This window comes from Pocillopora verrucosa, chromosome 11 (genome assembly GCF_036669915.1).
Source record: "Pocillopora verrucosa isolate sample1 chromosome 11, ASM3666991v2, whole genome shotgun sequence".
Classification (NCBI taxonomy): domain Eukaryota; kingdom Metazoa; phylum Cnidaria; class Anthozoa; order Scleractinia; family Pocilloporidae; genus Pocillopora; species Pocillopora verrucosa.
Window position 1 is genome coordinate 6,250,894 of NC_089322.1, and position 15,007 is coordinate 6,265,900.

At 40.9% G+C, this 15,007-nt stretch overlaps 2 protein-coding genes and 1 pseudogene across 3 annotated transcripts in view; 2 read left to right on the forward strand and 1 right to left on the reverse strand.

The window, feature by feature from the left end:
* LOC131783598 (sorting nexin-5-like) overlaps window positions 1–15,007 on the forward strand; it is a 41,719-nt gene that overhangs the window by 10,694 nt on the left and 16,018 nt on the right. The gene's annotated exons all lie outside the window — the stretch shown is intronic.
* LOC136284398 (uncharacterized) lies at window positions 720–12,569 on the forward strand. Of its 2 annotated transcripts, XM_066174706.1 has the most exons (6): window positions 720–824; window positions 1,215–1,356; window positions 1,526–1,678; window positions 2,941–3,049; window positions 4,543–4,583; window positions 8,204–12,569. In XM_066174706.1, the coding sequence occupies exon 6, from the start codon at window positions 8,217–8,219 to the stop codon at window positions 11,820–11,822; it is 3,606 nt and encodes a 1,201-aa protein (XP_066030803.1). In that variant the 5' UTR covers window positions 720–824; window positions 1,215–1,356; window positions 1,526–1,678; window positions 2,941–3,049; window positions 4,543–4,583; window positions 8,204–8,216; the 3' UTR covers window positions 11,823–12,569. The 2 variants fall into 2 exon arrangements, with proteins under 2 accessions (XP_066030803.1, XP_066030802.1); XM_066174705.1 differs by lacking the exon at window positions 2,941–3,049.
* LOC136284115 (uncharacterized) lies at window positions 4,918–7,479 on the reverse strand (annotated as a pseudogene).

Here is a 15,007-nt window from a genome sequence, read left to right on the forward strand (position 1 = left end):
TACTTCTTATTGTGATTTGTAATTATTTGTTTTATGTTAGAATGGGCCATATACAATGCTACTTGTCCTTTTAGCTCTACCAAAGCTCTTGCATCTTGAAATTGGTGATTCCCCCCACCAAGCCCCACCCCCTCCCTCCCTCCCCACCCCACCCAGCTAAAGAAGCCATTTTCTGAGAAGTGGCCACCTCTGAAAGTATCACTGACATAAAAGGCTTTGTGAAGGTCGATTGAAGTCCTTACCTTCACTAACGAGTTTACCACACCCTTTGAAGAAGAGAACTCCCTGGGGCCTGGTCATTAGTTACTCCCTGAAAGGGAGTGTGGTGCAGGGTGGAGTATTTTGGTTTTAGAACAATAAAATTTACCTTATCTCCCCTTAAAGCTCCGTAGTATTAAATTGATCTTCCCTAATCAGCAGTCAATCTTCTACAGTCCTTCTTTCAACTCCATGTGATCCCACCCTCTACCCCCCCCCCCAAAAAAAAAATTTCCCCCAACCTCTCAGGTTTTAAAAATGACTTTTCCTTAAATATCGTTGATTATCCAGAATTTTTAAGCACGAAACGAATAAAATTCTTTAATTACCCTCCTCCTCCTAACCCTACCCCAGCTTTCAATTTAGTCATCTGCAGTTTGAATGCCGATAAGAGCAGGTGCAAATCTGTCTGCTGGTGACGTAAAAGTCAACAATTTCATCAAATATACTGCGCTATGCAAATTCGTTTCAGTTTTGTTCGTGGTTGTTTTCAAGCAATACTTTGTCATTTTGCTGGCTGAAAACGACGACGTGTTCCCTCGATCGTTCCTGAAATCCTTAAAAAAGTAAGTATAGATCACTTGTAAGCTACATTTGAGACGCAAATTCCAACTAGTGTTTGATTACAACGAGACATTGCTTGGCGTGAGATCCATGAAGGGTGTTGTTACAAATTGTTGCTCGTAAGCTCAAACTGCAAAGCTTAACGGCTTTACGAACTATTTCAACCCTGCTTCATTTTAATCATCTATAAAATGCTAAATCGATTCCGTTTTGCATACAACAATTTGGGAATTCGTCTTTTATTCCGTGGAGAACTTGACAGAATTACTACGATTCTTGATTTGCTGAATTTCAAATCGCTTGAAAAGGCTGTGGTAATGCATCGTCGTCAAATACAATATTAGATAAAGTATTATCGTTAAATGCGCTTTGTTTTCACCTCGGATGCACAGATCGGGATGTTTGGATTGGGAGCACACGGCTTGGAGTCTTCTTTGTGCGAGCCCGGCCATCAAGATCCACAGCGGCAGTGAAAAGATCGATAGCATTTATCAGCCATAGTTGTTCCTCAAGGCACTGAAATTGGCCTCGCTGGTAAGTACATTGTATAGTGTAATTAAATTTTTTCTGTCGCGGGCCAAGACTTGCTAATTTTAAAACTGAAACTAAACATCTACCTGTTTTTGGACAACATCAAGAAATACATTAGTCTTCGATCTAGAGATTATTGTTTAATGCGCTTTTTTTCACCTCTGGTGTACAGATCGGGACGTTTGGATTGCAAGCGAACGGCTAGGAGTCTTCTTCGAGCGAGCCCGACCATCACGATCCACAGAGGCAGGGAAAAGATCGAAAGACAAACGAAAGTATTTATCAGCCTTAGTTGTTCCTCAAAGCACGGAAATTAGCCTCGCTGGTAAGGAAATTGTATTATAGTGTAATTTAATTGTTTCTGTAGCGGGCCAGGACTTGTTAATCATGGAACTGAAACGAAACATCCACCTTCCTTAGGACAACAGTAGGAAATACAGTACTAGCCTTCGATCTCCGGCGAGATTGATAAAGGATCATGAACTTTCTCAGTGTCGATTTAGTCATTGTGTATGTTTTGATGTTGGGGAAGTTTTGCGAATGTATGTGCGAGGACACCGTGGAAATAAACTGACAAAAACAACTCCGCAGTCGATCAGAGATCTTTTCGAATTCACCGTTGTCCACAAACACTTTCCTCTAATTTTGTAACCTTATATGCTCCTATCTGGCGGTGTATTTTGATGAATAAATTATAAGTTGTGTTATTGCTGAAGATTGTGAACTTTATACTGAATTGTTCGTTCGAAAGTTTTTCCTCCGGTGAAAGACTCTCAATTTAAAACTTTTTCCTTGTTTGCTCCAAGAATTGTTTCAATGCGGTTCAAAAATAAAATTTGAGCGGCACATTCTAGAAGAAGAAATACGAATATAGTTGACCTCTGTTCAAGAGCTTACTCCAGTTACTCGAAATATCACAGCAGACACGACTGCAGTTAGAAAATCGCCAAATTGAGTATTTTCTTGATGTTGTCTTTTGTCTGCCTTGAATTCAAAGAGGGAATGTGGAATTGTGTGCAAGTAAACCCCCCTTTCCTTCTCCTCAGAACCCACTCCTGCCGATTCGAGAATTTCTTAAAATGTTGCTTTAAGGACCGAGGGCGAGCTGATGCGCTTTGCTTTTTATAATTTTTTACCTACATCGGACTAAACAGCTCAGCTTACACTTAATGGTTCAACGCACAAATGTGACGTTTGTGGTTATCGACGCCAATCAAAAAGACTCAATGTCATTGGCTTATTATTTGTTAGGGTCACAATACGTAACACACTGGTTTCACTTTCGTGTTCTTGTTTACGAGTTGAAGGCTGGTTGCGCATGAGCAATTATTTGTTTTTTGTCTTGTCTGGTTGAAATTTTGAGGCTTACACGAAAATCAAAACCAACTGTTGTACTTACTGCATAGATTTTGAGAAGATTTTTACAGTCTGTTAAAAAAGCGTTTTAAAATATGTTTTATCCTTGTTTCTGCTCTGAAAAGGACTTTGATCAAAACATTCTTGAATATAACTTAAACTTGATTGTTGTAGTAATCACGTAAGGCACGCGTGCCTGAAGGTTGCCTTTTTATCCGCCTTTTTCTTTAGTCTATGCTGTTACAATGGTGGTTATTGTTGACCTCTGTTCAAGATTTCACATTTTCTTGCTTGAAAAATATCACGCCAGATATCCGTACATTCAACGATTCACCAAAACGTAATATTTCCCTGTTTTATTACTTACTTTCCATTTATGTTAGCAAAGTAAAATGGTGTTTAATGCGAGGAATTTTTACCGACTTTTGTAGAGCGAAGTAAGTTTGAAAAAGAGTTAAGATGAACGGGTCAAGGCACATTGTTGTGTTATTTTTCTGGGGGCAAAAAAATGGACCAATGATGAAACGAAAGCGAATTCAATGGTAGTCGGTATAACAAATGATATACTTCATAGAAGGTCGCTAATTATTTCAAATAGATCTCTTGGCTTAATCTGGGGAAAGTCTTTTACTAAGGCTGTATTCATTGGTCTACCCCTGATTTTGACTCATCTTGAACGATCAATTATTTCGGGTGAGTGCAGCCAAACGTACCCACGAGGAAATAAATTATCTTGTCTCAATTGATGCAACCTAGTAACCTACTCAGTAAAGTAATTACGTTAGCGAATAAAGAGATATGGCCCGTTGGTATGACATCACATTCATTTGATAAACGCCTTAGCAGTATTTTCTTTTCCATTTAAAGTTTCTCGAAGTGTTTTGCTTGCAAATTATGATCTTCCGGATGAGCCCCCTCTCATGTGAGCCACGAATTTTGTACACTTTTGTAGGGCGAAAGAAGTTTGAAAAATAATCTTGACTAATGCATAGTACATGTAGGGTGCAAACTTTAAAGCTTGTGAGATCTCTTGTGTGGGAGATAGAAAAGGGGAAAAATAAGAAAACAAATAAGACAGCAAAGAAAACAAATGCTTTTCGCTAAGTGCCTTTTTAAATCATGTTCCAAATGTCAATATTCCATAGAAGGGCGCCTGTTATTTCCAGTATATTTCTTCGCTGAGGGCTAGGAGAAATCCTTTTTCCCGCTAGTTTTTATCAAAAATTCCGTTCCGTTTTTCAGTATTCCTTCATTACGCATGACTAGTTGCGAATGTAATTCTTGACTGATTACGATCACATAAACCGTGGACAGAAAGTAAACATTTTTCGGAATACTTGCAAAAGAAACCATAAGGAATAGAAACTCAGTAATCGTGGCAGTGCTTGATGCAGAAGGCGCAGAATAGCTGCTTTCGCCAGAAGGAGTCCAGAATGTCTAACAGCGTACATAAGAAGTTTTGATATTCCTTACTTGTTAATTTAAAAAATAACTTACATGTTGCCCAGCGTTTGTTCAGTAAGAAATCACAGATAGCGTCAAAATGTGGTAAGAACAAAAAAGAGGCACGCGAAGCGCAGCTGAGTGTATCACTGATGTTTTTACCACATTTGTGACATCTGTGATCTATTATCATAAAAAAAAACCCAGGCAGCATGGATTCTATTTGTTTTGTATAATAAATGCATTTGTCCTCCAATAGATCTTAGGTAAGAACCAAACACAGTGCCTGTGTTTTTTGCTTATGATATAAAAAAAGAACCGACAGATAATTTTGCTGCTTGAGCAGCTTTAAAAGCACGTGATTCTAAATTGTTCAACCTTTGATTGCAGACAGTTCAAGTATTCCCAAGTTTTCTCAAACTTCTAGAACGGTATGTATCATGTAACTCACTGATTCGAAAGTAAGTTCCAAGTAACCTTTTAAACGGAAGTAGCGTGACATGAGACTCACGCAGTCACGGTTAGGTTAAGATTGAAATAGGAGAGGTGATAATTAGAGTGATAGGTTTGAGGAGAGAGCGTTGGAAGTTTGTGACGTGGTGAACGTTGATGACAAACAATGACAGAATTTGAGGACTGAGAGTAAAGTGTACCCCACAAGTTCGGTACACTTTTTCTCTAAATTTATTTTTGTTTCCGATCTTTCGCACGTAAATTAAAGTTAACTGTCACGTGTGGTGTGTATCATCATCATCATTATCATCATCATTGCTCGTTGGGCCAGTAGGTGCATAAGGCCGTCACATTGTCCGCCCAACCCCCCTGTTGCGTGTCGCCGCCCCAGCCACAATCCAGCTCTTCCATATCGCCTTGCCTTTTTCCTCTTTCAACAGTTCATCTCCAACTGGTCTTTGGTCTGCCTCTCGCCCTTCGACATTCTGGTGTCCACCCCAATACCCCAAAAAAGTCGTTCACACCTTCTCTCCTGAGTGTCCTAAACAGTTCCACCTTCCTCTTCCCACCTCGCAGCTAATTTAATTGGTGTCTGCCATTTCAACTGCTCTCCTGTTTGTCATTCTTTGCTGCCATCTTGTTCTCAGTATCCGTCTTAGGCATTAGAACTGAAAACTGTTCAGTTTTCTTTCATCGGTCTTTGTGATCTTCCATGTTTCGCAACCATGTAGCAGGACCGATCGGACTAAAGTCTTGATTTGGCACATCTTGGCTCTCTTTCCTATTCGTCTGGCTACCCACACCTTCCATAGCCTCTGGAATGCACCTCGTGCCTTCTGCATTCTGTTCCTAATATCTTCACTGCCTCCACCTTTCTCTTCTACAATAGCTCCAAGATACGCAAACTCCTCGACATCTTTCACTTCTTCACCATTCACCACAATGCTCTCCCTGTTCGTTGCAAACTCCATCCTCAGCGTCTTGCTGTTGTCTTCCTCATGATCCAATCCATAGCCAGTAGGAATAAGAATCTTGACATTACGCATCCCTGCTTTTACTCTTGACTAAATCTTGAACCAGTCTGATATCTCCCATCCGTCGATTACGGCGCATTCAAACCCTCCGTATATCCCCACTACCACTCTCACCATCTTGCGCGGAATTCCATTGCTCCCCGTGGTGTTCCACGAGCTTTCTCTGTGTACCGAATCGAGGGCTTCTTTTCAAAGTCCACAAAGTGCGTGTGCAGACTCCCCCTCCAGTCATTTGCCTGCTCTAAGATGTTTCTTTAATGTAAAGATCTGTTCAGTTGTATTTCCATTTGGTCTAAAGCCGGCCTGCTCTTTTTTAAGCTTCTTGTCTAAACCTTTCTTGATCCGTTCTAGCAGCATCCTGTGGAATATTCTATGGATGGTGGGTAGCAAAGTCACTCCTCTCCAATTGTTACAATCACGCAAATCACCTTTCTTAATTTATTGACAACAAGTCTCTTCTTACACACTTCTGGCCACCTTTTACTTTTCTAAAGCCTGTTATATTATCAGTCTGCCTACTTGCGGTGTATTCCATGTCAGCCCTTAGTAGGTCTGGGCCCTGGCTTTGCTTTCCTGAACGCATCCTCAATCTACTCCAGTTCTTCTGTTTCTTCTTTCTCTTCCACCGGATTTGTGGGGTCATCTCTGTTTAAAATTTTACCCAAGTTCTCTACCCAGCTCTGCAATCTTTCTTGTGATTGTGTCTTATTCACCCCCAGTTTGTCTTTCGCACGCAATTCTCGCCTCCTCTGTTCCCGGCTGTTGTCTTAGTTATGCTGTTTAGCTCTTCGTTTCTACAATTCTCAGCGGCCTTGTCTGCTGCTGTAGCCCTTTCCTCCGACCAATTCCTCTTATCCTCCCTAGCACTCTCTTTCACTTCCTTTTCTTTCGCACTATACTCCTCTCTCTATCGCTGTTCAAGTCGTTCCAATCTCGCACCCTCTATATTAAGTTTTGCGTCTTACCCCTCCTGAATTTTTTCCCACGTCGTGTCTCCTATCCATGGCCTGCTCTCCTTTTTTACCTTCCAATAACTTTCTCTGTGGCATCTCTGTACGTCATCAAGATCTTGTCGTACTTCCTTTGAATCTTCTCTATCTCATATCGTTGCAAACCTGTTCTTCACTTTAATGTTATATCTCCTCCTGATCACTTCATTTTGCAACTAACACACGTCAAATCTCACACTTGTTTTCTTCTTCCCATGCGCCTTTGCCAACTTTAGTCTCATTCTGGTTCTCACCAGGTAGTAGTCACCATATACGTCTGCTCCTCCCATCACTTTCGTGTCCAGAATCGATGTTCTCATGCGTCCATTCACAAAGACATGGTCGAGCTGGTTAACAGTCTTCCCACCTGGTGACTTCCAGGTCAGCTTATGGATCTCTTTCTGTAGGAAACTGTTCCACTTACAATTAAGCCATTCGTACCACAGAGGTCACATAACCTTTCCCAATACCATTCATGACTCCGACACTAAATTTCCTCAGTACCTCCTCTCTGTCAATGTTGTTACTCCCGTAAGCGTTCAGGTCTCCCATCATCAAAATCATATCATGACTATTGCAGCTTGCAACAGAGTCTAGCAGTTGATTGTTAAATTCATCTTTTCCCTCGTCCATCGTATCGTCTGTTGGTGCATATGCTTTTATTACCGTTAGCTTTTGTGGTTTGAGTAGAATCTTGCCTTAATGGTCCTCATGCAGATTGGCATCCATTCCATTAAGGCTCTCTTTGTCCTCACACTCATCAAGATGGGGACTCCTCCTTGTTGCATTCCCTTATCTCCCACGTACGCCACCCTCTCACTACCTTGCAGTGTTCTTGATCCCATCAGCATGCTTGAACTAAGGGAAGAGTGATCCTTTATGTTAGGAGACTTGCAATTTATCTTTTGTAAGATTACCATCACCAATTACTTCACAAGCTGAAAAAAACTGCCAGCTCAGCAGAAGACGATAATCGTAAAGCTTAAAAACTCCCTTGTCATTGACTTCGACCATGAGTTCCCTACGTAATTTTGTTCTTGGACTGAGTGATTCAGTGTCAACATTTTAACCTAGTTTTTTCTCTCTAATATGCGAAGGAGCCAAATCAGATGAGATCTGTCGAGTTCCATATTTCAGGTCGACTGTGTCTCGAAAAATACCTATCGTGGAACCAAGTGAACACTGAAAGAGTGAACACTGAAAGAAAGAAACAAATTAAGAAATAAGGAAGCAAGAAGATGGTTTCTTTCACATATAAACCGTATCCTGGTTGCTCTGAACACTTCTCTGTATTATACTGACGTTTAAGTTATGAGTGACAGTGGATCTTTACCACTCTCTTTTCCTCCCTTTTATTAGCCCTTGACGCCATCGAGCAAATTGTTTTGAAAGCGAGAGTTTTTCAATTGCCCTTACTTCCTCTCTAAAATATAATTGACATGTATCAGCGAAAATATCTTGGTAGGTAAATAAATATTCACACCAAGTACCACAAAACCGTTAAAGGATCAGCAAAAGTATAGCGACCTACTCACATAACCGAATTTGGTACTAACATAACTATGGTTTTAATAGGATGTAACTGATAATGGCCACTGGGTTGAAGTACACCACAGAGCAACTGAATTACTACAGGATTTGTTACGTTGTCACTGACATACTAACTGAGGGTCTGCGAACCATCTTCAAACAAGAATGGGACAATCGATACAAGACAACAACGGGAGAATGGAAAGATCAACCCAAAAATGGAATGGACTTCTGGAATGGCGAGTCTACTCGAAACAGAAAAAGAAACGCTGGGCTGTTGACAACCATGAAGAATGGCGATAGAGCTGAGTGGGATTGTACCATGCTGTTTTACGCTATCCTGTATTCAGATTGCATATATTCTCTCGATCCATCAATTAGATCAAATGCGGACGACTTAAGGAAATTTCGAAATGAAGAATTTGCACATATGCCTCGGGGCCACCTCTCCAACGGAGATTTCCAAACTGTCATTACAAAGGTTAAAACTGCATTCCACGCACTCGGTCTCCCGTCATTGGAAATCAACGAAGTTCAAAATCAGACAAACTTCTTAACGGAGGAGTTAAACGAAGTTTTAAGGAAGGTTGACGACTTGAAACAAGAAGTTAAAGACAAAGAAGAGGAACTTCAAGTGAAAGAAGAACAGAGGCTTGCCCTAGAAGAGCAATTAAATTTCGATGTCTCTCCATTTTGTATTCTCCCTCCCAAACCTAGCCACGACATCGCTAGTCGGGAATCTGAAGTTGGTGAAGTTTTACAAAACCTCCAAACACTAAAAGACGCCAATGATGGGTTGAGCATACTGTATTTGTCAGGAAATCCAGGAAGTGGAAAATCTCAGCTGGCCCGTTTAGCAGCCAGGCGATTTTACGACGAGGTCGAACAAATACCTTCTGCAGCTTCATTTGTCATGACGTTGAATGCTGAAAACTCAGAAGCACTCTTGAAATCGTATGTCCTTTTCGCTCAACATTGCAATTGTCCCGGGTATGAAATAACAAACACTTACCGCTCCAAGGATTTGAACACAGACGAGAAGATTTCATATTTCAAGACCTTAATAAGTACAAAAATTGAGCACTACGCTTCATGGCTGTTAGTAGTTGATAATGTGACCAGCGAATCTCGTACAAGCGATTATTTGCCAGATGCAGACAGCGAGTTGTGGGCAAGGGGTCAGATGCTAATAACAACAAAAGACACTGCGTCTATACCGTTGTCAAGCTCTTCCATACAAAATATCTCAATCAGCGCCGGAATGCATCCTGATGATGCGTGCTTTCTGCTTAACCTCCTTTCTGGTATCTCAGATGCCAAGATGGAAAAAGAAATTGCGAAAGAACTAGACTACCAGCCACTTTCATTGGCAGCCGCAGCCACGTATGTGAGACAAGTTCGTCAGAATAAAGGAACCTCGAAATTTGGCTGGACCGACTATTTGAAGAAATTGGAAGAGGGGAAACGAAGCAATACTGAAAGCATTCTTGCTGCGACAAATCCAGCCTATCCGCAGACCATGACCAAAGCAATAACACTCGCTGTCGAAATGGTGATGGAAAATGATATAATTTTGCATCACATGTTCCTTTTTCTTTCAATGTGTGCATCACAGCCGATACTGCAAGACATTATTATCGAGTATGTTAAAACAACTGATGACGAATTTGAAGATGAAGATATGATAAGAACGAGGATGAGTCGATGTTCACTGTTGCTAATTGAAGAAGAATCAACTGGTGTTTATATTCGAGTCCATGGTGTGGTTCTTGATGTTATTAAATCTGCGACGAAAGGTTTCGCAAAGGATCAAAGCTACAAAGTGGTGTATGGTGCAGTAACGTCTTTCTCAAAATTTGAAGAGCTGGAATCTATTGTTGTGGGAACAAGAATAGTTCCCCATCTTCAAACGTTGAGCTTAAAAATTGAAGACATGTCACTCGGGAAAGGAATACCAGAAGAGACCGAAAGAGCCTTGTGTAATTTTCTGGATGGCCTTTGGAGCCTTAATGACATGTGCCTAAACCACAGTAGGTTTAGAGCGGCGCTAGTCTATGGTAAATGGCTGTTAAAAATTCAAATGAAACAGCTGGGACCTGAGCATGTTGATGTTGCAAGGTGTTACAACAATCTGGGTACTTTACACAGTCATCTGGGCGACACAGATGAAGCAAAAGACTGCTATAAGCGTGCACTGGAGATTCAGATGAAACAGCTGGGACCTGAGCATGTTCATGTTGCAACCTCTTACAACAATCTGGGTACTTTACACAGTGATCTGGGCGACACAGATGAAGCAAAAGACTGCTATAAGCGTGCACTGGAGATTCAGATGAAACAGCTGGGACCTGAGCATGTTCATGTTGCAAACTCTTACAACAATCTGGGTACTTTACACAGTCATCTGGGCGACACAGATGAAGCAAAAGACTGCTATAAGAGCGCACTGGAGATTCAGATGAAACAGCTGGGACCTGAGCATGTTGATGTTGCAAGGTCTTACAACAATCTGGGTAATTTACACAGTTATCTGGGCGACACAGATGAAGCAAAAGACTGCTATAAGCGTGCACTGGAGATTCAGATGAAACAGCTGGGACCTGAGCATGTTGATGTTGCAAGGTCTTACAACAATCTGGGTAATTTACACAGTCATCTGGGCGACACAGATGAAGCAAAAGACTGCTATAAGCGTGCACTGGAGATTCAGATGAAACAGCTGGGACCTGAGCATGTTCATGTTGCAAGCTCTTACAACAATCTGGGTACTTTACACAGTGATCTGGGCGACACAGATGAAGCAAAAGACTGCTATAAGCGTGCACTGGAGATTCGTCTGAAAAAGCTGGGACCTGAGCATGTTGATGTTGCAAGGTCTTACAACAATCTGGGTACTTTACACAGTCATCTGGGCGACACAGATGAAGCAAAAGACTGCTATAAGCGTGCACTGGAGATTCAGATGAAACAGCTGGGACCTGAGCATGTTCATGTTGCAAGGTCTTACAACAATCTGGGTACTGTACACAAGGCTCTGGGCGACACAGATGAAGCAAAAGACTGCTATAAGCGTGCACTGGAGATTCAGATGAAACAGCTGGGACCTGAGCATGTTGATGTTGCAAGGTGTTACAACAATCTGGGTAATTTACACAGTGATCTGGGCGACACAGATGAAGCAAAAGACTGCTATAAGCGTGCACTGGAGATTCGTCTGAAAAAGCTGGGACCTGAGCATGTTGATGTTGCAAGGTGTTACAACAATCTGGGTAATTTACACAGTGATCTGGGCGACACAGATGAAGCAAAAGACTGCTATAAGCGTGCACTGGAGATTCGTCTGAAAAAGCTTGGACCTGAGCATGTTGATGTTGCAAGCTCTTACAACAATCTGGGTACTTTACACAGTGATCTGGGCGACACAAATGAAGCAAAAGACTGCTATAAGCGTGCACTGGAGATTCGTCTGAAACAGCTGGGACCTGAGCATGTTGATGTTGCAAGCTCTTACAACAATCTGGGTAATTTAAACAGTGATCTGGGCGACACAGACGAAGCAAAAGACTGCTATAAGTGTGCACTGGTAATTTATACCTCCAAGTATGGTCAAGAACATTCAAGGACACTAGAGGTCGGGAGGAAGTTATCTTGGCTAAGACAGTAAAGAAAGAGAGTTGATCCTTGTGCTGTTTTATAAAAGAAACTCGTGGTAGTAGTTTAGTAACTGTGCTGATTCATAGACGTTTTTGGTCTTTAATTTAGGTTTACTCGTTGTGTTTTTTTAGCACGTGAGAATTAGACCGTTTTAATTTTTTCATAATATCTTGCATTATTTATGCTTTTAATATTCCAATCTGGAAACTCACTCAATCGATATGTTTTTTATTTCTGAAGAAGTAGTTCATTACTTTCTCATTTCTTAGGTTGCTACAAAAGGTTGCAGTTCTACGGATAATAAAGAGTCAGAATATGTACCCAAGTAAAGAATTTCTTAAGTTGCTAATTAGTACTTTTTTTTAAGAATCTTGCTCTTTTAAATTGATGATTTTTATTCATATTCATAATTAAGAGAGAGTATCCAGGCTGGCTGATCTAGCTTGAAAAATAGATTTCGCTGACTTCTCGTACATTCTAGAACCACAATCCACTTCATCTGATTTTTTAAATTTATCGGGTTATGAGAGATTTTCTGATCACCCCAGCGAACACTCGTGGCGACCAATGTCGAGGCTCAAATTTAAGATAACATTGGAGGTCGATTTTTCGAAAACTGTCATGCCCTTTATAAAACAAATACCAGAACGCGCGATTTAACAAAAACAATGTTTTTACTAGCTGAAAAAAGAGTAGAAATAGATATTATTAGATATTAGAACAAAATCCATGATATTTCGCTGTTCACAGGAAACGTATTAAAGTTTTTCACTGAACGCTTCAGTACTATATAATTGAAAAATCGAAAACTGCTCTTCACCTCCCGTTCCCGCTCCTCTCTTCCCCCCCTCCCCCCCCGCCATTTGTCATCAAGGCCCACGTGAGCCTCAATCACTAGAGTCTGATCAGCGGTTGTCTTAAAGAAATAAACATCATTTGTTCCGAACTTCGTAGATGGAAAATTCTCTGGATAAACTAATTTGCTAACATGCCACTGGATACTAAAAAGAAAATCCCGTTTCTTCTTCATCAGTAGCCGTTTAACATCCAAGGCTGAGTGGAAGTAACCTCTCATTCTTGTGGAATCGAAGAGCGAACTTCGATAAAGATCTTAAACGACGCGGTGAATGATGATTTTAGATGTATGAAATTCATATATTTGCACTGCGGTGAAGAAATGAAATTAAGAGCTCCTCGCAGCTAAGAACACTACTGAAACGAGTAGTTGAAAATAGGACCTGAAAAAAATTCAGGCCCGTACAAGTCCTTTTCTCAACTACTCGCTTCGGTAGTGTTCATAGTGACGCGGTGAAGTCTCACAATGTACTGGCTCACAATTCCTAATACCCACATTCCTACAAACTTCTCTTTCATCTTGAAGAAAAAATTTTAAACGAAAGTTTAAGTTTTTTTTAATTGGACTTGAGGGTTGAAATTAGTTTTTCTCATACAGGGCTCCCTCCCCTTCTCCCCAGTCAAAAATTTCTCATGAAAGCCTAATTAAAGCCTGGATAGCGCGAGGGTAATCATTATCATGTCGTAAAGAAGTTACTTGCATGGGGATGGGGTTATTTATTGATGAAAAAAGTTAGTAAGATTGTTGTTCGTCTGAAGGTAGAATTGTAACATGTTTTACTTCTCCATAATATTGCGGGACACAAGTGAAAAGGGGAACAAATGCGGTATTACAAACACTTTTGGAAAACGAAATTTAAAATCCTTTTTTTCGATGAGATACTCTTGTTAGATGACGAAACTGATAAAGGTCCAAATCCAACTAAGAATGAAACATTTTGTTCTGAATTCGTAAGTCTACATTGCACCCAAAGTGTATCTTTGATTGTAACGTATTACACTGTCCAAGGGATTGGATTTGGATTGTCTACGTGGGCGGTTTTATCGTTGAATTGCGGCCATTTTCTCCGTGATAACGCTTCCCTCGATGCTTGTAAGAAGTATTGAACCTTTCCTCTAATCCTTATAGACCTTCCGCACTGGAATCCATCATAGATGCTGTATAACAAGATCCAAGTGACATTATGATGAACTCGTGGATATAACGTGCACAATATAATTGGTCATTTCGTCGGGTCAAGTCTGAAAAAACCTTGACATTTAATTTCTACTCTCCTAACAAAGCATTGAGAGGGAATATTCAGTTGTTCACATTCTGATAAAAGGGCTACTCCGCGGTACATTATCGGCAAAAAATTAGCCGTCATCCCCACAAGAGCCCACCCCAATTGATTTGCCATAATTAACATTGGGTTGGCGTCCTATATGAATTATATGCTCTCCCCAGACTTCCTAGGCCGAATTAACGCGTTGCTTTTTCCTATGCTTTGCATATCCACGGGCAAAACCGGTGAAGGTAGGACTATAACAAAAAAGAATCTCAACTCATATTATCTGAAGTCGTCAAACTATTTCCCTAGGCTTCAGAGTGACTGTTTCGAAGCTCCGCGTAAGTATATGGTTCCGTGTTCAGTAACTGATAATGGGAATGGGGACTCGGAAACTGCAGTTCTTTAATTTCCTCATAGACTCGGGTACTCATTGGATCCTCATATGCTGGATTGTTGTGTCCCCTGGTCTCAGACGTTGTTCGCTGAGGTCTTCTGAGGGGGGAACGATAAAATAGATGAGAAAGAGCGAAATGAATCTTTAAGTAGCTCGCATGTATCAAACCTTGCTATGTGATGCCATGTCATTCAAGCGAACGCGTCTTGGAACTCCGAAATAAGACAAAATCTTAACTTTGTTAATGCCTTACTGGGCCAAAATAAGAATATTTGTTTTATGCTTTGTGCGTGGGCTGTTGTGTAGTGGAGGTAACCTTTAGATGCCGATATCACAAAGGATCTAAGGAGAGGATATATCAAAGTTGGGAATTGCGGTGGTTTAGTGAATAGTACGCAGGAACAACTGTTCGAGAGGTCCAAATTTAAGCCACGGTAAAGTCACAGTGATGCAATCTTGAGGACAATATGTTACTTCTTTTGTCGTCAATGCGATGCTCTCCACCATTAAATATTAAGGGAAACTGGCAAACTATCAGAGAAACTTGATGAATCGGCAAGGGAATGGGGAAGGGCGAAGAAAGGAATGGTTTTCAGCGATGAATTAACCTGGCATCCAGTACGATTAGTTAAATGCCTCCTGTTGTTATTTTACTGATATTGGGACGAGCTCCAA

Coding starts and splice junctions, on each gene's coding strand:
- LOC136284398 (XM_066174706.1), top strand. CDS start 8,217: ATGGCCACTGGGTTGAAGTACACCACAGAGCAACTGAATTACTACAGG.